The sequence below is a fragment of the Oryzias latipes genome, chromosome 4, assembly GCF_002234675.1.
Source record: "Oryzias latipes chromosome 4, ASM223467v1".
Lineage (NCBI taxonomy): Eukaryota > Metazoa > Chordata > Actinopteri > Beloniformes > Adrianichthyidae > Oryzias > Oryzias latipes.
In genome coordinates, this window is record NC_019862.2 from 26,935,668 (window position 1) to 26,963,459 (window position 27,792).

General features: G+C 40.0%; 1 protein-coding gene across 5 annotated transcripts in view; it reads right to left on the reverse strand.

Annotated features, from left to right (window-relative positions):
* Positions 1–27,792, reverse strand: part of pip5k1c (phosphatidylinositol-4-phosphate 5-kinase type 1 gamma) — a 39,684-nt gene that overhangs the window by 5,093 nt on the left and 6,799 nt on the right. For 2 of the 5 annotated variants that reach the window (XM_020702627.2, XM_020702628.2), the window contains exons 2-15: positions 19,068–19,165; positions 17,858–17,988; positions 17,661–17,778; positions 14,452–14,604; positions 11,707–12,006; positions 9,516–9,724; positions 9,357–9,440; positions 9,116–9,164; positions 7,864–7,948; positions 7,221–7,382; positions 6,950–7,121; positions 6,275–6,307; positions 5,967–6,086; positions 5,414–5,672 (exon numbers count right to left, since the gene is read on the reverse strand). In XM_020702627.2, the coding sequence (XP_020558286.1) occupies positions 5,414–5,672; positions 5,967–6,086; positions 6,275–6,307; positions 6,950–7,121; positions 7,221–7,382; positions 7,864–7,948; positions 9,116–9,164; positions 9,357–9,440; positions 9,516–9,724; positions 11,707–12,006; positions 14,452–14,604; positions 17,661–17,778; positions 17,858–17,988; positions 19,068–19,165 (1,973 nt within the window). Of the gene's footprint in view, positions 1–1,442; positions 1,512–5,413; positions 5,673–5,966; positions 6,087–6,274; positions 6,308–6,949; positions 7,122–7,220; positions 7,383–7,863; positions 7,949–9,115; positions 9,165–9,356; positions 9,441–9,515; positions 9,725–11,706; positions 12,007–14,451; positions 14,605–17,660; positions 17,779–17,857; positions 17,989–19,067; positions 19,166–27,792 lie in introns of all 5 variants that reach the window. The other 3 variants (XM_020702625.2, XM_020702626.2, XM_011474381.3) reach the window with 3 other exon arrangements.

Below are 27,792 nucleotides of genomic sequence, written 5' to 3' on the forward strand. Positions count from 1 at the left end.
ATGTGCAGCTACTCCATGTTTAAACTTAGTCATGTTTGGGGTTTTTGTGCAGCAAATTCTCCAAAAGAGGAGCCTCTGCAGCATGGTGCATGTGTGCTTTGTTACAAGCAAATGACTGGGCTGTAGTGATTCATTTATAAAAAAAATGATTCGATTCAGTTCAATAAGGTTCATAGTGTCTGTATATGCTAACTGACTTCTTAGGTTCTTCTTTATCAGAGACGGTGACAGGTCACTCCGCCCCTTGATGTGCGTTTTCTGCTGGAGGATGTTACTCCAGGTCCGCCTCAGTCTCAATCATCTGTTTTTATACATTTCTCATCACTACCATTGGACGACTCTGATGAAGGTGGAAGACATCCGTCAAAAAAAGTGAGGTCTGGGAAAAAACACAACCGTGTCTGATAAGAGAAGAACCTAAGATGTCAATGATTCGATCATATCATAATTTGTGGCTGCTGCTACGATTCATAGTCGATATTGGTTCATTTTGATCGATCCGATTTGATCCGATTCACTGACCTAAAATGGATCCAGGACATCTTTAGCCAAAACGTCAACCAGTATGACTCAGAGATAAATACCTGGTACTCAGCAGTTAAGTTTTCCAGATTTCTAGTATGTCTTGCAAGATAATCAATTGTAAATTAAATATTTGCATCCATTCACATTTTAGTTTCCTAAAGTTCAGTCCACTGTTGTTTTTCCACATCCAAAGAATCCAAAGGGAACATTATTGGAACACTCTAGCACACTGGATGGTCACATGACTTTGCTAAATTCAAAGTGTTTCCACACATTGGACTGGAATGATGGCCTGATCAGTTTTTACTGTCATCACACGTATGTTGTCCGCTGTGTTGTTGCTTTTATGTTAAAGTAAAATAAATCTACCATGCCTCATTCTAAATGGTATTTTCCAATATTGATAATAATCGACGTATTTCATTTTGAAATGATTTTACATTTGGTTTAGGTCAACTCAAACAACAACTTGCCTCAGACAGATCGATCTGGTTGGATGGTAGGAATAGAAATGGATTAATCAATTATTAATGATTAATCATTACACGCCTACTAATGACACATTTGGTGGTCATGATTAGATACTGAAATATCAGCTGACACGCACGTGCAGCGAGGCCTGCCACAGGCCGTCAAGCGAGGGAGGAAACAGATGACAGGACTGAAAAGATGGCACAATGGCAATGACTAATATATGACACCTTCTGTGTTTTATTCTGCCACCTACACTTCAACTGAAAGAGAGGAGCCACTGAGATGAAATAATAGATCCCCTAAAACAAAGACACTCTCCAAAAAACCTTCTTTTCTCTCTACAGTGCGTTCTAATGCTTAGTGAAGGAAACGTCATTGCACACACACTGAGCCAATCTAGTCTAACACCAGAGCAGCAACACTTACACACACTTCTCACTTACTGGCCAACCGGACTGGCACTGCTTCCTTTGGCGGAAGGGAGAGACCACCCAGGTCTTCCCATCAGGAAACTGATTGCAACCGAGGACGAAAAAAGACAGAGAGGATGGAAAGAGCGAGAGGAAGGGAAGAAAAGCAAAATACACACGAATAGGAAGGCATGCTGAGGTGAAAATGGATGACTGCTCTGAACATGTGTCAGCTCTGCAAAGACACTCTATGAGTCAGCGGTGATGGGCAGATTTGGTGTTCGACTTGAACAGAGCATCCCTACTCAGCACGCTCATTATGACTCATCCCACCCATGAGACAATGCAAGGAAAAACGGAGGGCACAAAATGAAATGAAAACTGTTGGAGAGATGAGGTTAAATGGGTGATATAAGAGTGGGAGGAGTCAGGAGGAGAAGCACGCTGAAGACTCCCTGAGTACCGCACCCCCACCACACATTCACACATGATTCAATCACATTACACCGCCAGTTCACAGTGAGGTTTCCATTAGTTAGAAAAATGGAATGCTGGTAAATTATTGATGAATAGAGGTTTTAACCACTTTATTAAGACAAACCATCCCTGAAACAATGCTGAAGATCTCCTTTGTGTGTGTGTGTTTTTTGTGTGTTTAGGTCTTATTATAAGCAAAGGTGGCCACATTAAAAAACACCTTTAGCATTTTAACTTTAATTAATCAATGTACACATTGGAGCAAAATAAAGAGGTGTGGAAAAGCAGGTTGGAATGGGTGGAGAAAGGTATCAGGTGTTATTTGGGACTAAAGGGTGCCATTAGGAAAGAAAGGAAAAGTGTAGAAGACTGTTGTGAGGGCAGCCCTGTTGTTGTTTTAGAGCAGGGGGGTCAAACTCATTTTCACCGAGGGCCACATCAGCCCTCAAAGGGCAAGATATGACTTATACATGTAACTAAATGTAATGAAAAATAAATGTAACTACTGCTTCATGTTACCCTGCGACAGACTGGCGACCTGTCCAGGGTGTCCCCTGCCTTCGCCCACAAGTGGCCTGGATAGGCTCCAGCAGCCCCGTGACCCCGAAAGGGAATAAACGGTAGAAGATGAATGAATGAATGAATACACCTTAATGTTAAATAACTCATTATTTATTTATTATAACTTTAAAAAGTGACAATTACAGTTGCATAGAAAACATATGTTTGCTTGTTAATCTATCATAAATCCTTTTAAATTTGATTCTGTCAGGTTAGGTTATGTGGACAGTGTTTAAGTCCTAATGTATAGTTGCCCAATCCGATATTTCAAGTACAATTCCCCCTAGATATGAATAAATACACACCAATTTTTTATTGTTATTTTAAGAAATTTAAAACTTTTATGCTCTCGAGGGCCACATAAAATGACATGGAGGGCCACATTTGGCCCGCAGGCCTTGAGTTTGACACATGTGGTTTAGAGACTCTGATGCAGAAACAGGAGGCAGAGCTGGAGGTATCAGAGATGAAGATGAGATTCTCTATAGGAGTGATGAGGATGGATAGAAGCAGGAATGAATCCATCAGAGAAACACATCATGGTGGATGTTTGGGGGATAAATGCAGTGAAGCAGATTACGATGGTTTGGAGAAGGAACAATGATGATGTTAGTAAAAGCATGGGGTTGGAGAAAGAAGGAAAGAACTCTAGAGGAAGGTTCATGGATGTAGAGAAGGAGGACAATGGAGTGGTTGGTGTGACGAAGAAGGATGCAGAACTGAGGTGATTTTTTTACTGCAGCGCTCCCTAAAAGGGGCAGTTCAAAGACATAGAAGACGAAGAATCTTCACTAAAAAGAATGCAAATTTAATGAATCAATTTCATGTATTTGTGTCGTCAATAAATTGGTGTTGTCTTTGTTTTTAATAAAGGAATGAATAATTTTAGTAAAAGTATTTAGACTGCAAATTTGACAAATAAATGGATTGTCAATCAAATATCAGACTGTAAGCTTGTGAATCGAAACAATTCAGTGGTTTAAAAGACAAGACACATTATGGTAAAGATGTTTTTAACGTTTGTTTATTTTTCTTATGTGGGCAATCGCTACTGGTCCTGTGAGAGCGTAGTAACCCGACTCCCAGCAGCATGTTTCCTCGTAGTTATGCTTCATTCTTGTACGGCTTTGCCTCAGTCAGTATTCACAGCTTCAACAGTGAGCTGTGTATCAGCCAAAGCCCATGTCATTAAATAATAAATAAATGTTAAATCAACCTTTCTTGAGTTTCATTCCTGGTAGAAACAGCCGATAGGAAAGCAGCCAACTGGGGACAGCTAGCTACCCTGTTCATCCTCGGACACACATTCTTGAATTCAATTGAAAGCAGAGTTTCAAAAAGAGTTTGGTTTTTAATGCACAACTTGAAGTCCTAATCATTGTGTTAAAAACAGTGCAGAATTCAGAGATGCTTACTGTGTTTTCTTGCTAAAAGGTAGCTTCAATGATTGACAGCTTGTGGGCACGCAGTACCGATGAAGATACTTCCAAAAACCAAGCGAAGCATGGTATTGCATAAAAAGATGGTACACGTAATCATGCTAAATATGGTTGCTACCTTTCAGCATGAAAACATATCAAATTCACTCTCAAAGTTCCTCTATCAACTAAAACAAACACTGCAAACCAAACAGCACATCTGTGACCCATACCAGCATGGAGTTTCTGTCCTCGTGTTACTGCCTCTGTGGGACAGCGTCACACAACTCAGTCAACAACACAGGCCGAATATTATTTATGTAATAACGCTGGAACTAAAAAAACATGTAAACCTTCCAGCTGCTCCTTTTAGGAGTCGCCACTCTAACCGTCTCTTCTGCATCCTCCTCACTAACACAAACAACCCTCCTGGCCTTCACTACATCCACGAACCTCCTCTTTGGTCTTTTTCTCATTCCTGGTATCTCCAACCTCCTTTTTACCAACATCATCACTGTTCCTCCTCTGAATGTGTCCAAACCACCTTAATATGCTTCCCTGCATTTATCTCCAACACATCTACCATGATGTGTTCCTCTGATGTACTCAATCCATCCTCATCACTCTCAGAGAGAACCTCAACATCTCTGATTCCTCCAGCTCTGCCTCCTGTCTCTGCATCAAAGCATCTAAACCAACAACATGAATGCTCTCTCCAAAGTCCTCTACACCTTTCCTTTCATTCTTGATGACATTCTTTGGTCATACATCACACCTGAAACCTTCCTCCATCCGTTCCAACCTGCTTTCCCACATCCTCTTTGGCTCTGAACTATAAACTCTAAGTTCTTGAAGTCCTCCACCTTCACCTCTGCTTCCTGTAACCTCATTGTTCCACTTGAGTTCAACTTATTCAAACACAGAAACTCTGTCTTACTGCAGCTGACCTTCATTCCTCTCCTTTCCAGAGCAAACCTCCACTCCTCTAGAGGTTCCTCCACCTGTTCTCTGCTCTCACTACATACCACAGTGTCATCTGCAAACATCGTGGTCCACAGAGACTCCGGTCTAACCTCAACTGTCAGTCTGGCCATCACCACAGCAAACAAGAAGGAGCTCTAAGTGGATCCATGGTGCAGTCCCGCCTCCACCTTGAACTTCCAAAAACAGCACACCCCAACTGTCTTCCAGCTCTCACACCTTTTCTGCACAACTCCAATGTTCTTCACTGTCACTCCAGACTTCTTTATCCAAGCCACAGCTCCTCTCTCTTTAAACTGTCATAGACTTTCTCAAGATCCACAGACACAATTCAGCTCCATCTGACCTTCTCTGTTCTTCTCCAGAAGCTTCCTCACAAATTAAAATTTTAACAGTTCTCCTCTTTGGCGCAAAATCATGTAGTTTCTCACAAATGCTCCCTTCTGACCTTGGTCTAGCTTCCACTATTCTTTCCCAACCAAATGAGAGAGAAAAACTAAATGGTTAAAAAAAAATGCTTATTTTGCATTTCTTCAGACATGTTTGTTTTGTCAGGTTTTCACTTACAAAGTAGATATCCGTGATCGGCACATCATCATCATCATCAACCGAAGCCTGGCTGGTGCACCCTGACCCAGACACCTGACTGGCTCTGTCTGCCTCCACCCCTGCCAATCTGGGACTAGATGGCACATCCTCAGCAGGACCCGATGAGTAGGAGGCAGCTGGGGCAGGTGAGGATGAAGAGGGTGAAACCGCTTCAGGTGCTGGCAAAGAGTTGGATGGGACTGCCTCTTCTGAGACGTCCACTTGCTGCAGAAGCTCACTGTAAAAATGTGAAGGTGGTTTGCAAAATTACATAAGAATTCTGCCAAAAATGAGTATTTTCTTTCCCCTTTTATAGCACTAATCTCTTTAAATCAGTCTTTTCCTTTCTTCATCCCAGGTGCCCTCTCAACAAACTCCATTATTCATTAAAATAAAACAATATAAATCCACACACTCAATGCAGTTCAACTTTCTGGAAAATTAAAAAAGTTGCATGTGCAATTAGACTCCTCCTCCAGTGAGATGCCTTAGATGCTTGGGGTTTGTTTTTTTTTTTGGGGGGGGGGCGTACCTGGGCTCAGGAGTGGGCTGTGAAACAGAGATAACTGGCTCGCTGTCATGCTTTTTCAGCTCCACCTCCACTGTGATGGTCTGCTGATCCTCCTCGCGCACACGCAGCTCCTCCTGAGTCCTAAACGCAAACAGGCGCACAGAAAGAAAAGCATCCGCTGAGGGAATCAAAGGACAAAACAAACACACAGCAACGGGATGAAAGGGACGACTCACAAACACACTGAGCTCAGTCAAACAAGGTGCTGGCAGCATGAAAAAAAAACAGCTGAGCTACCTCGTTTAGAAAGGGCTTCTGATTCGACTCACCTTCCGTCATGGCTGAGAGACTGGGTGTGCCTCCTGGAGACAGAAAACAACAACACTAAACTGAGAACAAGAAACACACAGAAACAAGCAGGGTCTTGAGAGCTCACATCAGTTAAGCTTATTTTGTGGCATAGAAGACTTCACATGAACTGAACTTGCTTTTATGTGAGGGTAGAGAAAAACAGACAGATGTAAAATATTCTAAACCTTAGTAGTTCCTCTTTGACACGTCTCCATTTATTATTGGACTAAGCTACTGACAGACTGATGAAATATTTGCAGCAACAAGCGGTTTAACTTAATAAAGTAGCTGTTGGTACATTGTCACGCTGCACTATTAAGATTTGCAAGATAAGTGCTGACCCAACCACACACTTAGAAACATCAAAGACCTGTGAAATTTTAATAAAACAGGAACCTAAACATTCACAGTTATTGTTATTTTTTCTTTTTGTTAAGTTGTTGTTTAGAGCTTTAAAAGCACAGAGATGCTGATTTGTTTTTAAAAAGTATCGGTAATCCATTTTTACGTTTGTATTTATCCTTAAAACATTTCTCTGTCTTCAATTGGATGGATTATATGGCGAGTAAATGAAGTGATAGAACTTAAGAGTCAGTTTGGAGTTGGAGTTACTGTATTTGTTTGTGCAGAGTCGCAGTAACAAGAATAAATACCTGTAGCGGGGTTGTTCGGCCGTGTCGGAGGGAGATCTTTCAGGAATGGACAAAGAAGTGGTCGACGACAGAGTTGTGGCAATTGACGCTGTGGTGGCCTCCTCAAAAGATGGAGGAGTGCACGGAAGTAGATCCGGCCGGCCTGGCAGGAGAAAGACATTCCTGTTTACCTCTGAGAGATCAAGAACAAGTCAAATTCTTTTATGCCACATTCTGCTCTTCTAGCAGGACCTTCTCAGGTGCGCATCGACACGATGCTGAATGTATTTACCCTCATCTTCCAACGTTGGGAAGCTGCGAGCTCCTCTCAGGTCGTAGATGTTTTCGTCTCTCTCAGCAGACAGCTGGCTAGCCGACCAGGCGGCAGCAGGACCAACAAACTTTGGAACCGTCAACGAGACGCGGCCTTTCTTAGAGGGGGATGACTTCAAAGCTGGGGGGGCATTCAAGATGTTGCCATTAAAAAAGGTGTAAATACTATGTAGGAGATGCTTTAAGCATAAGCTGGTAAATAATTTTTACTGTGACAAACTCTTGTTTGTTTGAAACACCGCCATGAAAGTGGAAATCCTTTGTGTTTTTTTGCTTTAAAGTAATACTTTCAAGTGTCGTAAGGACCATCCTTGCTTTCAGCCCAAACTGATCTGCTTCTAAATTCCTGCTTCATCCTGTGTATGGAAAAAGGAAGGACAGTGGAAAAACCAAGTTGCTGTGGGATCAAAGAGGTCTTTTCCCCTGCCAAAGTGTTTAAAAAGCCCCTAATAAGGCTTTTAGATTTCACATCTGATCTTCTCATCAAGGCTCAGCTGCAAAAGAGAAGAAAACCTGGCCTCTGATAATTGTCTCTGTTCAGCTGTTCCCTCACAGCGCTGACTGACTATGTAAGGCAGTGTGTGGATGTCAGCTGAACTCACAGGAGCTCTTTCTGAAAACGGTGCTGCTCATGAACTTGAAGAACCTGTCAGCATAGAACCCTGGCCGGTGGACTGACACTGTGTCCTGTGGGAGAAACAGGGAATAATGAGACAAACAGTCCCTGAATTATGAAATGATCAAACTTGTCTCTAAACTGAGCTTTTTGCTTTATTTCGGTCATTCTTTTCTCTGGGTCAATTGTCATGACTGAGAATCGCACACCAACGCTGCACCAGACTGTGCTAACGCCACCAGCAGTCTGACAGATGACACTTGGGATTTGGTTGGAGTGGTGGAGGAGGGAGCTGGAGGAGGCTGACAAAGACAGCATCTCACTGGTGAGCTTTTTCACCACAGCATCCCTTTTGCTACTATGACCAGCTTAAATCAGCTGTGAGACAGTGAATATCCATCCCAGGGATTCACAGCTCAGATGTCCACAGGTTGTGTGATCCGTTACGTTTAAAAGCTGATCGAGCTGTGATTGAGGACAAGAGAATGGATTAACAGAAAATAAAGTGTTCCTCTCTATTCCTGATGCATACCCTCATTGACTGTGTAAAAGAGTGCTGGTAAAGGTATTTCATTTTTAAGGGCAGTAGAATGTTTAGGTCAGCCAAAAAAAAAAAAAAACTGTTGTTCTCTGAGACATAGTTACTGCAGAGCAGCAGCAGTTCATTAGAAATTCACCTCTGAGTTTTGGGTGGGAGTGTTGGCGCGGACTATAAGCCCACCTCCATTGGCCTATCCCATCATCCATCTGTTTACATGCTAGCTTACAGCCCTCACAACCCCAACCTAACAATATCAGTGCAAAAAAAATGGAGAGCAATATTGGAGCTATCCAGCCGTACAGTTTGGATCCAGATTCCAGTTCAGACGAGGAAAACAAAGACGTTCAAGGATCTATTAGTCTGAATTGGATGCATCAGAGTGGAGCAGAGCAGGAAGCTTGCGGTCCGCTCAGATTATTTTCCACATAAGAAATTAGCTCTTTTTCAAACTCCCTTTTTAAACTCCTGATTCAAAACAATTTTTAAAAAGGAAATATTCAAATGCAATTTTGAGCTTTGCTTTCTTAATATATCTCCTCCATCGGGAGAAAAAATGCCAAAGAAAATATTAAAAAAAACACCAAAATGTTCATTGGAGTGGGACTTTAACACGATCAAGCAACCAGTATTAAGGTTTTTTTAGTGCTGAAATGTTTCTATACAACAGAGTCGAATGCAAAGGAGCTGTGAAACTCACCCCGTCATGAACCAGAGCCTTCCATGTGTGCTCCAGTTTTTTGATTAGCCTGCAGAGACAAAGAGAAGCACAATGGGATGAGTCCAAATGGGTCTCGCATTAAAATTTCACAGGCATCTCTAAATATGGCTCATCATGCAGTGGGGCGATTTGGAACTGAACCACAGCTTTATTCCAGTTTCAGTTCCAGTCAGTGTGATTCTATAACAAAGCAGTTGATTGATTTCTGTGATTTCCTCACCTGTAAGATTGCAAAATATCAATGATCCCGATGTAGAGAAGAAGTCTCTCTCCTTTCCCATTAACGGCAGGAATACCCCCCATCCTGATGAGAAAAAAAATATATAAATAAAGTGAATTAAAATGTTCTGCAAGACACCAAACTCTAGCGTTAACTCACGTGTCGTCAGTGTCGATGGACCCTCCACAGGCAGCTCCCCCCTGGATGGACTCCATGGCAGTGGAGTACAGGGCCTTCTGCTGGGCCATGGGCTTCTTCTCATCACTGTCACCCTGAGAGCCTTCCATCTGCCGCTCCCTGTCTGCTTGGTCCATGTTGTGGACCCCCAGCAGCAGGCTGTAGTCCATGATCTTGAAGCTCTCCAGGACCTGAGCACAGTCAACAAACACAACCGTTCAAATGTGCAGAAGTTTAGAAAAGTCATTCCTAATGAAATAGACTGGAAACACTGTTTATTCAGAAGACAATAATCTGAACACCTAGTGTGCATGTGTTGTAGCAACAAAATGATTATAGATTCCGTGTTTTACAGCATAGTCCAAACAGTACAATGTCGGTGGTCACGGATGTCTTTACAGATTAGCGTTTTATTTCCAGCAACAATTGTCATTCCAGCCCGGAAAATCCCCCACCGTCTGGTTTGAGAGTGATGCTGTGTGTTTTTTTTTTAGATTTTGAAGAAAAACAAAGAAACATATTTAAATTTTCTTTTTTTATGAAGCTCAGTAGATTGTCTGTTCATATCCAGGAAGAGCTGTATTAAAGTTAGCAGAGATAAAAGTTCAGACTGGGTCCAAAAATGTTTATAGGAGTTACATTGATGGCTCTGCAAGTTCATGAAACAAATCAGGAGAAGGGATGAAGTAAGGCGAGAACTATTCAAATGCTTGCTGTTGTTAGAAATGAAGCAATTCTAAATTATTCTGAATGAAGTGGCTGGACACCACATGTCACATCTCAAACAAGTACTGGAACATCTGTTGTAAGACAAACATGGAGGTTAGTGAATGTCGTCCGTGTGGTAAGTGATGTATTTATATAGGTTAATATAAGTTAACATACTCATATGGCGTGCAGGTGATGTTGTCGTTCCGTGCTCTTATGATGCACTCTATTAAGGTAGAAGAACTGGCTTCTATCTTACTAAAGCAAACCAATGCTGCTGCATGCATGGGGGGTGTGCAGGTGATGCGCCAATGCCCTTAGGAAGCTCACACAAAGTACGCTTTGATTGTCTAATTTACTCATTTCTAACTCTCAGGCTGTGCACAAGGAGTGCACACTAGTAACTTGAACAGCATTACGGGGCCCTTTGCACAGTGCGTAGGATTTGAAAAGGGTGAAAAAAATGAAAAATCCGTATGACATTTTTGCGTTTCACCTCCTTCATCCTTTCGTGTTCCTAAGTGTTTGCTACAACTTGTCGCCCACAGCATTCTCGTAGGAAAAAATGTGCATGAACATCTTCTCTCTATGGGCTCACAGAGCAGTCTACAACCTTTCCTGCAGGCCTCCTTTGTCCATTTTTCACCCGCCGACAACCCGTATCCACCCTTCAAAGGCATATAACAAGCTTTTCTTAAGCCTTTAACAGTAAGCAATATCCATGTATATGATAATATATTACTTTTGGCACAATAAAGATATTTGTTTGTGAGTTTTTTTCGCATCTCATTTTCCAACCCATTTTAGTGGGCAGGTGCTCAGGGAGCAGGTTTTTTAGAGGAAGACTTAAAATTGCGTGAAAGGATCAAAAATACCGCTTTGGGGTTTCTTTTCATCAGGAATTAACATTATAATACAATTAAAAAGCTGTAAATTTAGTATGATAAAGGCCTTGTAAAACAAACCCTAAATTTATCAAAACAAAACAAAAATTTTTTTGCACTCTATGTTTCATCTCATTTGTTTGTCACTTTTTTTGAAAACATCTGATCATGACTGCATTGAAAGGCACCTTTTGAGCACTGTTCCTAACCTCACACCTTCACCAGGGAGGGCAGATGGTCTGGTTCTGCTGAGGGTTTTTTCCTGTTCTTCCATTTTTTCCACTTTTTTGCTGAATCAGTACAGAGAAGTCATCAAAAAAACCCTTCCATTGAATCTGTTGGTCACTTATAGATGCATTTGTTGACAAGTTAAGCCAAACTGCCTAAGCCTAATTCAGGACTGAACAGTTTTTTTTAAGTATTTAAAAAAATTCAGTTTGGATTCAAGTTACCTACCTTGTAAACCCTTGGAACAATCTTGGTTGTGAACTGGGGGGGTTATAAATTAACTAAACTGAAAGTCTATTAGACTGTCTATTTCATGAGAAAACTACTGTGTTCCATGCAGCCATCATACTCACCAGGCAGTCTCTCTGTAAAGTCTTCACCAAAGCATTGTATGTGTCCTGGTCTAGCATTAGTCCATCTGGGGTATCCTGCATGAAGTCCAGGTCTTTGAAGGTGGGCCTGGCCTTCTCCCTCTCCTTCTTGGATGCTCGCCTCTTGTAGGTGGAGCCCTTGAGGTCGTATTTAAGGTGCATGCGAACCACGCGGGGCAGGACGTTGTTCATTACCACCACGCGGATGTTTTTCCCACCGGACTGGACGCAGTAGAGGCCGAAAAACTTTGGCAGTAGCGTACGAGGGTTCTGATTCAAGTTCTGAAAGTGAGGAGAGTACAGAGGGACTTTGGATGGAATGTACTATATACTGTAAAACACATGTTCTGCAAAGTAAAAGGGGGAAAAAAAGAAATACCATAAAATCAGTTAAATATGTGTTAAAGTCACAATATGGACTATTTGGGGGGGAAAAATAAATAAATGCATTCTTTGAGACTACCTCAAAGCCTAACCAGGACAAAACACAATCATATACAGGCTTCATAAATTATGTTTTTAGGGTAAAACAACAAAAACTTCATGTAATAAATTTATAGGAAGAGTCTTTTTTGGTTGACAAAAAATAAGTGCAATTTTGACCAAAAAAGTTACATTTTTGTACCTAAAATTAATCATTTTAAAGTTTTATAAAAAAGATACTTCAAATATTCTCTACTTCAGGAAAGATTCCGCTTCTCCTTCCTCTCTTATCTTCAGTATGTGCTGAGTATTTCAGTATTTAGACCAGACAAATGAGGTTAGTCGAGCTGGGCGCTCTGAGAAAAACCTGCTTTGACCTTGGGAGCTGGGCCAGCGTGGTCCTATTGGAATAAACGGAGAGTGCTGCTGAATAACGTGAAACACACGGGGGAACACAGGCGAAGACAGGACTGTGAGAAATCAAGAGAGGCACAAATGTGGCTACAAAAGCCTGTATTTTGTTCTATAACCTTTGGCTCCACGGCAGAAACGATGATGAGAGGGGCAGAAAATAAAAGCTTCCTCTGCCTCTAAGCCACACACGACCCTTCTGTCAATGCTAAGAGGGCAGCGTCGGGATGAGGCAACAACACAAACACGTGAGGAAGAGGGGGAGTGTGCAGAGGATGGAGAACAAATGTGAGCAAGATAGAAAAGACAGGAAAAAAAATGTAGAGACAAGTAATCGAGTTGAGAATCAAAGTGGGGGGGGGGCTTTTATCAAATGTGAGGGTCAAGGAAGAGGCGCCTAATAGGAGGAAATCCACAGAAGACAGAATAATCGCAGCAGCTACATCCCTGTATGGAGCCCAGAGGTGGAATCCTTAGCTAGTCAGCATTTCAGTTTTTCTTTGACTTCTGTATTTTATTCAGGGATTCATTTCTGCTCTCGGCTTAAGCTTTTCCATAAGTCTGAAGTGTCACTACCTTCTATAGAATGTTTGCACCTTTAAATGCGCTTTAGAGCACAAACAACACCATACTAAGGTCACAGTCAATGTGTTAAGTTATTAATATCCCAAGAGGTTTAACACTGAAGTGGTGTTCAGTCCTCCACAAACAAAAAATTAAAGTAAAAAATAAAGCTTGCAGGCTTTGGTTATTTTTTTTTTAAATGTTGGGAACAATTTAAAAAACACTTTAATCGAATCAAGAATGTTTTTTTTTCAATGGCAAAATAATAGTTTGAGAAAACATGTCTTAATGATTACAATTTTTTTCTTAGGGTGTATTTAGACTGAAAAAAATCTGTTGGTCTAGACTAAGTCCTCTTAATTTGGTCTGGATCAAGTCCAGAACTTTGCATTTGGTCTGGATTCGGATTGCCGTCAAGGTGACTCTCCTGTCTTGAACCAAATCTTGTAAAACAAAGCCACATGACTAAAAATCTCTTCACTCATTGGTCAGGAATTACGAGGGCAGGGCAAAGCAACGAGAGGCAGAAGTTATGGAAGTCCCTTTCGGGGTAGTTCACTCATTCAAACTTTATATTTCACGGACCGATTCTACAAAATAAAAAAGGGCAAATTACCAGTAAACTAGAGTTCAGGTCTTAAGAAGTTAATCGCCTTTTTCAATATCTTATATTTTATAAAAAATACAGCACATAAAAATACATTATTTAGTTTTTGCTATCCCAGATAGTTGAATTGTAGCTTAAAAACTACAGGTGCACCACCTTCACCTTAAAACAATTAATTTTTTTGGAAAAAAAAATGCATCTTTGATCATATCTCTCAGTAGACGGATAAACAGAAGACTTAACCTCTGTGAACCTGTGGCCCCTATGAAGCAGAAAAAACATACACTTCATAGAGCTGTACATGGCGGACTTCTTTCAGATCCAGCTGGCAGAGTGTGTGTGGGGGGGTCTGAGCTACTGTTGGTGAACGTCATGCCCCGTTAGATTTCAGTACAGCATCTCCAGCTACAGAAAAACACAGGCCAGCCTCTTATGAAACAGCAATGCCTGAGGTCTCAGTCAGACAAGATAAAGGTTGTTATGTCTGCTTTGCATTTAAGGATGCCACGCCTAAAGGACGGATATCCGGGATCTTGCAGATGGAACCAAAAGCATCAGGAGATACCAGCATTCATATACAGCTTTTTGATCAACAGATCTAAAAATAGCTAATTAATTAAAGATTTTAGCAGCTTATTCTAATACATTTGTATGGGAGAACTTCAACTATGATTTCCACACTATAATTACTGTTTCAAAGGTACATCCTGGTGTTTGCTTACCATGTAGTATCCAGGCAGCAGCTTCTGCAAGAACTCGGCCTCTTTGTGCATCACGGTCTTTATGATGAACTCATCGTCCTTCGTCAGATAGAAGACTGAACCGCTGGCTCCAGGGTTGGACAGTTCAATCAGGGGCTCATTACAGAGGGAGTACTGGAAGAGCACAAAGAAACCCACTCAGAGATTTACAACATTCAAATATGAACTTGTGCCTTTACCCTACAATCGGTTATAGTCCAGCGAAGGAGCTGTCTATTTTCAACAGATTTACACAAATGTGTTTTATAAAGACAGCTGGCATGAAAGAAAATACAGCATTTCACTCACCAATGAGTGTTTGAATTGCATCCTGCTGGCAGCAAAAGCCCATGCAGCTGCCACAAGTGTAGATAGAGCCAAGTGGCCTAAATCTGCAGGTTTCCAAAGCCATTAGCAGACATCAGCATGCCCTTCTGCCACTTCCCTTTCAGAACCTGTCCCTGCACGTCTCTTCTTTAAATCCTCACATTTGCATCACAAGACCTCTGGTACATACATACATACATACATACGTACGTACATACATACATACATACATACATACATACATACATACATACATACATACATACATACATACATACATACACATATATATATATATATATATATATATACATATATATATATATATATATATATATATATATATATATATATATATATATATATATATATATATACATATATATATATATACATATATATATATATATATATATATATATATATATATATATATATATATATATATATATATATATATATATATATATATTGTTCTTTCATTTTAAAAACCACCCTGGTATTTGCACTTAAATCAGTCATGACGGAATTCTTTAAATACTTATAAATGTTGGTTTTATGAGGGGGAAAAAGACTAGAAATATATAACTTTTGCAGTCACAGCAAGATTGTATTTCCATGAATACATTTTTAAATATTTTTTTACTTTGGTTAATTTTATATGTGCAAACATTTGTAAATGTTTGTTGCTTTAAGATGTTAGGAAAGCACTGTAAAATCTAAACCTGTTGTTTTCAAAAATGAGAAAATATGGCAAACTGTTGAAAAGGAAGATTAACAGAGGAAGCAGGTGTGAAAAAAGCAATGAGCTGTTCAAATTGTGAAGAAAAATAACAAAAACAAAACTACTAATGAATGATAATGTAAAGGGCCTCCTGATCTGGGGACAGAGTTAAAAGAAGAAAGATATAAAGAGACTTGAGAAATGGAGGCTGAAGGATGAACTTCAGGTAAATAAAATTACAGAGGTCTGGAGGAACAAGAGACAGATTAGAGGATTTAACGCCGCCATCCAGCAGCTGTAAGGAGGCACCCTAGACAAAAACAAAGAGCTGGGGCTTCTTTAACAGGGTCAGTGCTGGATGTCCAGCAGGGCCATAAACTCTCCTCCGCCATTTTGCAGTTTGGTGCTGCAGCTGAGAACCTCAAACTATCAAAAACCAAAGAAATGTATCCACTTTACACGATCAATCTGGAAAAAACCTATGGATTTATGAAGAAAAAAGTGGGACTAGACTATTCTGCTGTAATTTTAAAAAGTGAGAAAACTAATAATATATGTATATAATGTTTGTTTTTGTTTTAATCCTAAATAAACTTATAAAAAATAAAATAATTGATGAAAAAAAATTTTTTCTCCAAAACTTGTATGAAGAACAAACTTTTAGAACGGATATTTTTGAGGATCTTGTAATGATTTCGTGCTTGCTTTGCCGCATGAAGATGATGGAGGGCTACACAGATGCAAACTGAACCTGAAAGATGAAGCTTTATACCTGAGGAAAATAATTTTCGGAATGTGAAAAGTGTGCAAAGATCATCAGACCGGACAGCAAAATCAATTAACTCTAAACAACAAAACGAGCCAGTTAAGTAATGCTCATGATAAGATAAAGATGGAAAGTCTTCATCTTAGAAAAAGCTTAGTTTTTTAGCAGCTGTCTCCTAAAGAGATCTTCAGAATGTATATTCCACCCTTCCAATGTCCCCTTCTGCAACCTTTGAGACCCTTATATTTCCATAGCAGGACATGTTTCTTCTGATGTGCATGTGTTAATGATTGTACAGACGCTGAAAGCAGAGAGACACGCTGCCGCTCTGTGTGGCTGGAGAGCTGATGCATTAAAGATAAGTGAACATGGTGCATGCATAAACTGGGACTTAGCAGGGCACGTATATGTGCAGCTGCAGGACTCCGGGGCACGACCGTGAATCATGTGGCCTTCCAATTCCACACTTGAGTGGACAGGGACGAGCGCCAGACTTTCCTATTCCGTTTTCTGCCATTGGCTCCCCTCCTCTCTGCTCTATGTAATACTTTCAGCACTTTTTCCTGTTCCTTTTTTCCCTTTTTGCCCTCCCTCCAACAACCAATTTCTCATCCGTGCTACTGTCGGGTTACTGCTTGCTCAATTTTTTCCCCTGGATCCTATTTCTCTCAATTTGCCATTCCTGCTCCGTGCTCATATTTATCCTGATTTGAACTTTAACTTCTAACACTGCAGGAGTTAGAAGTTTTATTTTATATGTTTTGGTAAAAACATATAAAAGTTCAACCTGACAGAGACTCATTCAGAAGTACAAAATTCGATCAAATTATTGGCACATTTAAAAGAAAGTTTTAAAGCACCCACACAGGAAAAAAAAAGAATTGAAGCCAAACAATTCTTGTAACAATCTTTATTTTTCAGTTTTCTTCTGGAATTTTAGACCAGTCTTGTTTTAGCAAACTCCTCTGGATCATTGAAATCTGAACTGCTGTTTATGGATCTCTGCAGAGGGTTTATGGGATTCAAATCTGGACTAATCTCAAAACTCTTGATGACTTTTTGAAGTGTCTTTTGGATCACTGTCCTGCTGTGACGTCCTACTACCTCCCACTGGGGTGTCTAAATACGAATGACAGGAGCATTGTGTGCCTGGAAAGCATTTTTTTTCTGACAATTTTGAAAATAACTTTGTTCTGTTTGACTTTTCTTCATGGTTTGTTTTTTGTTCCAGTGCAAACAAGAACAAACAAACACATAAATACCAAATGATTCCAGTTTTTTGTTTTGCAACAATTAATCAGCTTGATACATTGTTCGTTCATCAAACTCCAAGATTTTTAGTTTTTTTTATGAATGCATAAAAAAGAAACTTACCAAATAGTCGTCCGGCCTGATGCCGAACAGTTCTCGGAAGTATCGGAAGGCCACTGGAGCGTATGTTTTGAAGCGGAAGTCAGGGAAATGGTGCGCAGGAGTGAGGTTGCTCCCTTCGCTAGAGTCAGAAACCAAAATATCAGTAAGAACAGAGCTCTCCTGCTGGGCTATGTGGTGAGATTTGGTATGGTAGTGACCTGGGGAAAAAGATGCTTTCTACCACGTAGAAATCCTGCATCAACACATCTCTCTCGGGCTTAGAGCTCAAGTTACCCACGGTGTAACCAATTCCCAGCTGGATGGCACCTTTCAGGGCTGAAGACGTGGTCTGTGTTCGGTTAGAGGAAAACATCATGAAAAACAACGAATAAAAGGGATTTAAAAACAACTGTCATAGTGGTATCTTCCAAAAATCTATAAAGAACATTTCTCAGGAATTATTGTTTTTACATTTAGGACCTGGTTTTGTCTGCTATTTACAATATTAGAGTAGAAATACATAGGAAGAGCATTTGAGTGGCAGTGAGACTTACTGGATCTAAAAAAAATCTATAATTTTACAACAGTGGAGGGTTTTGCCCCAGCTGGTCAGGAAAACGCATCAACCTCTTTCTTTGGAGAAACAGAAACTGAGACTTGGATGAATTTTGTTCAAGACGCGGGAGTTAAGTGCTGCCTCTTTGTTTATAAACTACTATCACGTGAAAATGCTGTTCCCAAAGTTTTTCTACGAGAATAGTTGAATAGTTCTGAAACCTGGCAACCATAGCCCAGGGAATGTAACACACAAGCGGTAAACAAATTGGGTAAAATGATGAGTGACTTTTATAACAAAACAATTAAAAAAAACATTTCAGTTTTATTGTTTGTCTAATGTCTTATTTACAAGCAGAGCTCCCTCCCCATCAGTAGCTGTAGTTTATCACTAGATGCTGCCTCTGGCACCTGAGCAGAGGAGGAAGCAATTCTCTCTGTTCTGCCAGAAATGTCACTGCAATAAAGCAACAAATGTACACGCCAAGTCTCAACACTTTCTGCCTTTTTTAAATGCCATTGTTTATTTGTACTGGTAGTTCTTCTCACACCAAATATTGGACTGATTGTAGGTTGTGGAGGCAAAACCAGTTTGCTCTCTGCTGCTATTTAGATATTTATTTTATTTCCTGTGATTCGTTACTGCACTTATGATACATTTCTATAGTGAAATCTGTACTGGCTTAGTAGATGTCCTTTTTGCAAAACCTGTTCTTTACAGAAAACATTTAAAAAAAAGTTATTTTTGCTTAGATTGATCCATGTGATTATTTGAAAAAATACAGAATACTTTTCTTTTTTAAATACATGAGGTTGACAGTCTGACAGTTACTTTTTAAAGTAGTTTATAAACCCCATTGCTGTGGACATCACCTTTTTGTAAGTAGTTTCCCCGGATGCATCCACTCCTCGGTGGCCAATTTTCTTTCCCTGACCGTGTTGACCTGAAGAAGAGGGCATCTTAGCAGCATCTGAAAGAATCAAAAAGAGAGGTTATTCTGTTAGGTGATGTGTGCCAGGAGGCTCCGTTGCTCCATTCCGTGACAAAGATGAATCCCAAAAGGCTGACATTATGTAATAACTGTCAACATCAGCTACAAGGGCAGCAACTCCTTCTTCAAGCCAACGTCTGTGACTTTGTCTATTGTTTCCGTCAGCATGTCATATTTCATAGTGACATTTTTGTCTGCAAGCTGGACTGTTCATTGTTGTGGGCAACAGTACTTACCAATAAATACCCGTAATTTACTCATTGGCATTGCAGATATTTCTAGTATCATACAGTGGGTGGATTTGGGTGAGAACACTCTACTGTCATTAGATATAGCCTTAATCAGCTCTTAAAGAGTGTCTGTAAGCTCATATTAGCTCTTTCTGAATGTCATAAATACAATGAAACATTAAAAAAAAACCTTCAGTTAAATATGAGCTCAGGATGAAAATAATAACTCCAGTAATGCTGGATTTAAGTTATTTATGTACACTCTAAACGACGTAAAGGTTTTTATCTGTACAAAGATGCATCTTTACTTGGAAAAAAATACATATGTGTACACTGTGGTAATGAACATCATTTTCCTCAAGGAAAAAAACGAATTCTGGGAATCGTGCAGCCCTACAACTGCAGTTTAATAACAGGATGCAGGCAATGAAAAGCAATCAGAGGATCGTTTTCACCAGGAAGGCCTGAAATAGATTGTAAATTGTGGACACGTAACCCTTTCACAATGGAAGAGAAGGGTTAGGTAGGCACTAAACACACCACAAGTTCATAAAACGATGAAAGGGAGGATTAATAATGATATTTTTCAGCACTACAGCATTTACACTGAGTTTATGTGGGAGAGTAATGAAGGCCTGGCAGCTGGAAATGAATACAAGTACACACATCACTGATGCTGCTATATGATTAACTATGTATGCTTTATTGTAAGCAGCATATGGAGGAACAATATTAAAACTCTCATTATGTGTAGTAAAGTTGAAATGATGACTGCTTTTTCAACAACATTACCATCGAACCCTAACCCAGCAAGGCGCAACTTCCTCTGATTGCAGTAAAGTGAAGCACTGCTGTAAAACAAGTCTGTTTTGAAATGCACAAAGGCAAAACATGCTCTTCATCAACCCGATGCAGAGGAGTTTAGGACATGCTGCTGAACTTCATTTGATGTTTTCTGTCTTTCTTGTTAAAGAATTTACAGTTGCTGCACAAACCTTTCACCAAACGTAAAGGAGATGTAGAAATAAAATGAAGTATTAACCAAAACTACAGCAACATTTAAGAGAAGAGCTGTCAGAAACCACAGAAAGTGGTTTTATGTATTATTGCAGTATATGGCTGAGCCAGTTATAGGGTTTTAGCTGCTGCTTCAATCGTTTGGCTAATTTGAAATGGGTGCTCTGATGCGTCAAAGGGCAGCTGTTTTATTTGTATTTTTTGGGCATGAGCCGTTGTGTAATGTTTGGGTTTTTGACATAAGCAATAATAGTAAAATTTGTTCTACTTAATAGCATTCAGCGGTTCTTGACTTCTTTTCATTTTCCCCCCCAAAATTGATCAACTAATTGGTGAAACCAATCCTTTAACGGCTAAAAGCAGTCTCAGGGTTTGTACAAGCTTGAATCAGACAATCTTCTTCAAGCAGCACTCCATGATGAAGCATGGCCCTCACAGCGTGTCACTCAGGAGTGTGATAGCTTCCACACTAGAATCTGAACTGATAGCCTCTGCTCTCCTGTCTGCCAGCCTCTCGTGGATGGCCACGTGACCGAGGCACGGAGCTGTTGGTTTGCCTCCCCTCCTCCAGCCTTCTTCAGATCACACATCCTCACAGCAAGATGAGAAACGCAAAGTGTGCCAGAGGAGCTCCCAGCAAGCTGGAACATCAGTGGGTTTAGATTTAAGATAGTGAGAGGGAGGGGGAGGCAGAAAGCAGCAAATGAAAGAATGTTTGTAATGCAGATAATTAAAGAGGAGGGTTTCCTCTTCCTCACCAAGCCCCACAGTTCCAGCTGCACTCGTTTGTACTTGCATCTGAGCTGTTCTTCATTTATTTTCCACATGCCTGCACCTGTTAGGACACCAAAAGCTTGCTTCCCTTCAGCATGGGTGGGTGAATGTGGTTTTATGGGGCTTTAGAGTGTGTGTGGCTGGCGTCTGAGCCTGCTAAGGTCTGACTGTATTTCCATCAGACCCCTCACTGAGTCGCATCAAACCACATCAACAACAGTGAAACTGCTGAAGCTGATCAATTTAGAGCACCGCATTTTGTAACACAGAGCTTTGAACAAGCTGCTAATAGATGTGTACATTAAAAAGTCAACTCTGAACTAAACTATCTTTTTTTCAGAAGATAAACAATGTAGAGGATAGTGCAAAATAAAAACGGCATGTAATAGCTATGACAAAGCATTTCATTCCAAAAATAATAGCCATTAGTACAAACAACAAGCTAATTAGGCAAATATGAAAACTATGATGCCCTAAATTCTATTTCTCACTTATCCACAAATGTAAGAGTTGGTGATGTCAGTCATAAAATCGCAGATAACCTACACTTCCTCAGTTATAACAGGGACCATAATAATTGGAGGGTGAATGCTAGGAATATAAGAGGATATGGTTGCTGCTCCATCATTCTGCGTTGGTGTTCTTTAGGGAGTGGAACAACAAACAGACCCTTCCAAATAAATAACTGCTCACTACGTCTGTTGCCTGGGTGGGAATGCTATGTGTTGGGTTATGGCTTTTCCCTATAGCCCTTGTGGGCGCGTCCCACCACTGGCTGGTAATTACCCTCCACAGCAAAGTGCAACACAAAGTTATTTTGCAGAGCCTCTGGACGACGCATACACATTTTTATGTTTCCAACCTACATTCCACCCATTAATGTGGAATCCGATGATGCCGTTTTCTATGAGTATGTGCCTTTCTGCTGCACCACTGAAGACCACGCCCACAATTTAAAGAATAAAAAGGTTATGCGTGAACTGTATTAAAGGCACGTTAGACTTATCAAAATATGATCACAAATAGGGAGATGCAGTAGTGGGCTATTAAGGTCTTCTCTGCTGACTTTTTATAAAATACATTTCATTGTGTTTTTCTTAGATAAGTAATTAAATGACTAAAACTTTTATAAAATAAATAACTAAAGAAATTCTTCATAGTCTTCATTTCACTGTTTTCTTCATTTTCCTTTATACGTTCTTTGTTCAGCTGCTGAATTTGTTGTAGATTTTTATGTTAGAAGTTTAATTCAATTATACTTCAGCAAGCTTTGGTTTTCTGCTTCTGTGAAATCTGCTTCAAAATTTAAAAACCTGGCTGATGCAAACCAGAGTTCAAGTCTATGACAGCAGTAAGGCTTTGCAACATATGTCTATGCTTTACATCAAGGCTGATATATAATGCGTCCTGTGACAGGAAAAACTCCTAATAGTGGAGGACAAGCCCAAACTTGATCTGTGTTCTTTGGACCACCAATCTGAGTGAGTTTTTGGCTTGATGATCAATCCTTCTGTTCAGCGCTCTTTGTTGGTATTAAAACTCATGCAAGAAAAAAAGCAAAATAGTGGCTGGGTAGCTCAGTTGGTTGGGTGAAGGACTGACATGCAGGGCATGCAATGAGCTAAAAATCAATTGGTCTTAGGCAAGACCCCCTTACGCTGTTGCCTATTTAGGTCTTCCTGTGCCTTGAAAATTCAGGATTGTGTCAGGTAGGGCATCTGGGGTAAAAACTCTCTGCCAAACCACCTGTGAATGAGTGAAAGCTTATTCACTGTGGCGACAACTAATGGGAAAAGCTGAGAGGTGAACAACAGCTGTTAGCAGGAGCCTAAAACAAGCTTTTTGTGTTTGGTGTGTTTCAATGTTAATTCCTTCGTGCTGTAAATGTGATTACTATACTATACATGACTAAAGTCAAGATAAAGTCAAGATGCTACTCACCTGTTCAGGTCACATGACATAGGCTGTAGCTTGTGTTTGTGTTTTTGAGTCTGCTACACCACAGGGGTGTTTGTTTAGCTATGTTCAGCTGTGATACAGCACAGATTTGAGAGTTTTTTTTTATGTTGAACTGTGAGATTTATTAATATTAATAGGGCTTCACAGACGACAGGTGCAAAATGCATGGCTCACCACCGGTTAAACTGAGTTGCTAACTTACTCAAATTTACAAAGTTACCGAAAACAGTCAAACACAGAGCCTGAAACCTATACCTGCAGTGAAACAAAAACATTAAAAAGGGACTTTAAGAAAGCTTTAGCAGACTCTGATGCTGTACAGAGTCATATAAAGAAATGAGGGAAATGCAAACACATGAAAAGGTGATATTGCTGAAATGAGCTTGACCATGGGTAGTGCTGATCTTCACAGACCACTTGGTTTTTTTCAAAGTAGAACTTCATATACTGTTTTTTCGGACCTGCACCCCAGTTCTTAACTTTTGGAACAATTTGGAAAAACTCAATTTCCTGTGACAACCCAAACGTGAATGGAGAAAGCTGAAGATGCTAAAAGAGAAACTCATCCACAAACATGCTTATTAGCCTGCCTGCATTTAGAAAAACTTTAACCAATCACAGTATTAAGAAGGCGTGATTTCAAGATCAGTCATGGCTTATGCTTACACAGCAAGTCATGAAAACTCAAAAAGTGTCAACAACAAATCTTTTTGGCAAAAGAACAATGATTTTAAGGGTTTGAGGCTTTTCTTTTCCTTTTCTCCTTTTGGTGAGCTTAAATTTGGTTAGAATTGGACAAATCATAAAAAGTCGCCAAGACATAAAAGTAGAAGCAGGAAACTGCTTTATATACCAGAATAAAAAAAAACAACGAAGCTTTTTGTGTACAAAAAAATAAATATTGATAATAATTATTATTTTTAATAATTATGTTGTTTTATCATTTCTCCAACAGAAATTTAGTAATGGTTTGCATCAAGTTTATATTTCTCCAAAGCCTACTTTCCCCTTTTCTGTTGCTATGGTGACCTGTATTGAGGTCAACCAACTTTGTTTTTATTTATTTTTTTTTCATTTTGACACATGTGCCAGGAATCAACAGGTTGCCTACATAGTGTCCTGATGGTGTTGCTAAATAGGGCATTAGCCCAGCCACAGAGCAAGCAGTGATGGTGTAACTCACAAATCAGCGACGACTAAAAGCCTTTCCTTACAGGGCAAAATGACGAGTGCCCCAGACTGAAGGCAAAGTGAACCTGCAACTGTCCCCATGTCGCACATGAAGAGCGATGAGTAAACCCTCACTAAAATCAAGGGGTTACCTCACAAGCATGCATACATTCAGATTTGAGTAAGGAATCGTGCTTTGGGGTTTGAGCAAATGTGATCTGAAGCAACGATAAAATTATTCTACCATGGCTATATGAGCAGTTTGATGAAAAATAGTCCAGCGTGAGGCAGTTTCTTGCTTTATGAGTTAGTGTTTACAAAACATATCACAAGCTAAACAAGACGTGCAGTAATATACAAGCAGTTGCAATGTTACAGTTGATCACTAAAAAGGTGAGAAGCTCAGACGGGGTTTGTTTGATCTTTCAGTCTCCAGACTTCTTTCTGTTTTACATATTCTGTAAGTCACGATCCTTTTAGTCTAATTCAGAGGGTTACGGCTTTTCCAGCCCTTATCCTTAGATCTCTTTGGCCAGTAAGGCTGTGTATTTTTCCATTAACACAGCAGGCAGCCACCACAGTTCTCACCGTTCCCCCTTTGGCCTCGTCCCAGAATGAGTGAGTGGAAAGAGTAAAAAGAACTACCTGGGTTTTGAAGTGCAACAATCTGAGTCCTATGTCCTTGATTCTTCCTTACACACTTCCTTGCACGCAAAAAGTGCTTACAAATTTGTGACAAACTAAAAGATTGTTTTCATTTTGACTGGTTTGATCTGTATTATGTCATAAAGATTAGTTTTTCTAATTAGATCTTCCTTTCTAATGAAACTTGGACGATGACGCTTATAATTAAGAAGTCCTCAAATTCCAAATGCTATGCTTTTTAAAGAAGTTTTATGTGTTCCCAGCGATCAGGGTCCTGTCAGACATAATAATACCTCTGTGTGTGTGGACCCATTACAGAAGCAACACCCTGCCACAATGAGAGCTTCTTACACGGGGCGGAAAACTTTGGTTGACCCCGGCTCCAGACATCCTACTCCTACAGACCGGGCTTCGCTACTTCTTTCAAACGGAGTTATTAAGAGCTAAATTTGTTGATCTACTCTCTGTGAGAGGCACCAGACTCAGAAACAAAACCGGTGCTTACGCTTGGAAAATGCCTGATTGCTGGTGGCTATGAAGAGTTGCAGCTTCATCTGTGAGAAAGACTTTTTGACAGCAATGTAAACCTGTGACAACAATACTACAGCAACACTCTCAGTATTGAGTGGGAAGTGTTTTGGTAGCTGTTCCTCCAAACTTAAGAGTTTAGGTAACCAACTGAAGACACAAACAAGACTATGATCATTTTTCCTGGCATGTTAGAAAGCCATGTAATAAAAAATGGAAATGTGACCCCCGTTTTTCAAGTCTGCATCCAGAGTGTAAAGAAGAGCCTCCGTGTGCATCATAATGCTGACATAGAAGTATCTGCAATAGATTTGTCAACATTTTCTGGTTTTGTTTTCCTTTAGTGTGACACAGCCAAAATACAGTATTTTCTTTTCTTTACTGTTAATTGCAACAATATTGTTTGGATGATGTAGTTTATATGTAAAACATATCAAAGCAAAATACCCTGAAAACTTTCTTTACTATGGTGTTCATGAGTAGAATGACAAGAGAAGATTAAAGAACAGTGTAAGGTTTCAAAGAAGTGGTAAAAATTGAAATATTTTTGGAGGAAAACTGTCTGGGAGAAGCTCTTGGAAATTCTATTCTCTGGGGGAAACTTAAGGCTACGACGGAGTTTTAGGGCCAGTTTACAAAAAATAAAATAAAAATTTTATTACGACTTTTAACCAAATTTCCGAGATAAAACTAATAAATTTACGAGTTTTTGTCTCATAAATTTACGACTTAAAATCTCGTAAATTTACGAGAAAAAGGTCAAAGATTAACAAGGAAAAATCACCAAAGTTTTCTGTTTATCGGAGCCTACCTTGAAGATGAAACATGTGGAGCCTTTTGTGAAGCTTTATTTCCGGATAAGTTTAAAAAATCAAAGAGATTCAGAACCTTCTGGCAACTCAAAATCAAACTATTGTCAGTGTAGCGGCTTTCCAGGGTTCAGTGTCGGTAAAGCGGAGTTTCATCTGTAAAATAAGGAGCTCAGAGACACGTTTGGGTGTAGAAGACCGCTGCAGCCTTTATTCTCCTTTTCGTTCACATAACCTGAAGTTCATTTGTCACCTTATGTCATGAACCTGTCATCCGAACATCAATGCGGAAGTAAACAGTGTTACATGCGCCCCCTCCTCCAGATGAAATGTCCCGTTTCAACACAAAACAATACAGATGAATGAAAATGGTCTGTTATCTTAGCATAAGAACCTTGACAATCCCAAAAAGTGCTCCTCCTTCTCAGACGGAAGCGTCACACAGACGTAGAGATCTTTAATGGAAGAAGAAAGGATTCTAGTGGACAGCTGCAGGGACACCGATGGCTTCATCGGGCTGCAGAGATCCTGCAAACCACCCATCGATAAATAAAACATTAACAAACCGTAAATCAAACAAATGAGCTTCCAACCATTTGGAACGTTGTCCATTCAGCTCGCCTGTTGAGTTTTGTTTGCTCTGCTGCTGCGCGGCGTTCACCTACTGCTGCACTGTATGCTCACTTCAACTTTAATCTTGTAAATCTTGAGTTTTTTTCGTGTAAATTAACGACTTAAAATATCGCTATTTTACTTTATTTTTGGTGGCCCTAAAACTCCGTCGTAAAAAGCAGCTTAGTGCACCTGGAAAAATGTCACTTCAGCCCACCTAAAATCATCACATAGTGTGATTTTGTTTAATTGGGATTGTGAATTGGTGTTCACAGAAAGGTTCACAGAAATACTGTTTCAGTGATGTTAATCTTGTAACTGTCATGGATCTACATTCCCACAGCTTTCACTGACAAAAATACAGAGTGTTGCTCAGCCTTACACATTTGTTAGTGCTGAGAGCAGCACCTTTGGGCAGAGGCCGGTGACTCAGTCTAATCTACTCAAACTAAAGGAGCATCATGGTTGCACAACAGTGCGGGTCACCATTGCAGCAACAGCATAGCTGGAGACCAGAATATAATTGAAACCACAGTGCACACACCGCGACAGCCATGCCCAATCACAAAACAACAAACTCAGCAGGGCCCCTGTGGTGTTTTTTAATTTAGAGGTTTCCAAGGTTTAGCTAGAAAAATGTTTTGATAGCACATTGCAATGATAAACTAAAGTTTTCTTGAACTCATTTCAGTCCAAGTGCCTACTTCATAACACAAATGGTTTTATAGTTCCACATCCATGATTATTATTCTTAATTTCCCCAAATATGAACTGTCATTGCCATTTACTTCAAAGGACAACAGAAAAAAACAGTAGAAGGTTGGACTCTCATCCAAAGATCCTTAGAGGTGCAGACCTGCAC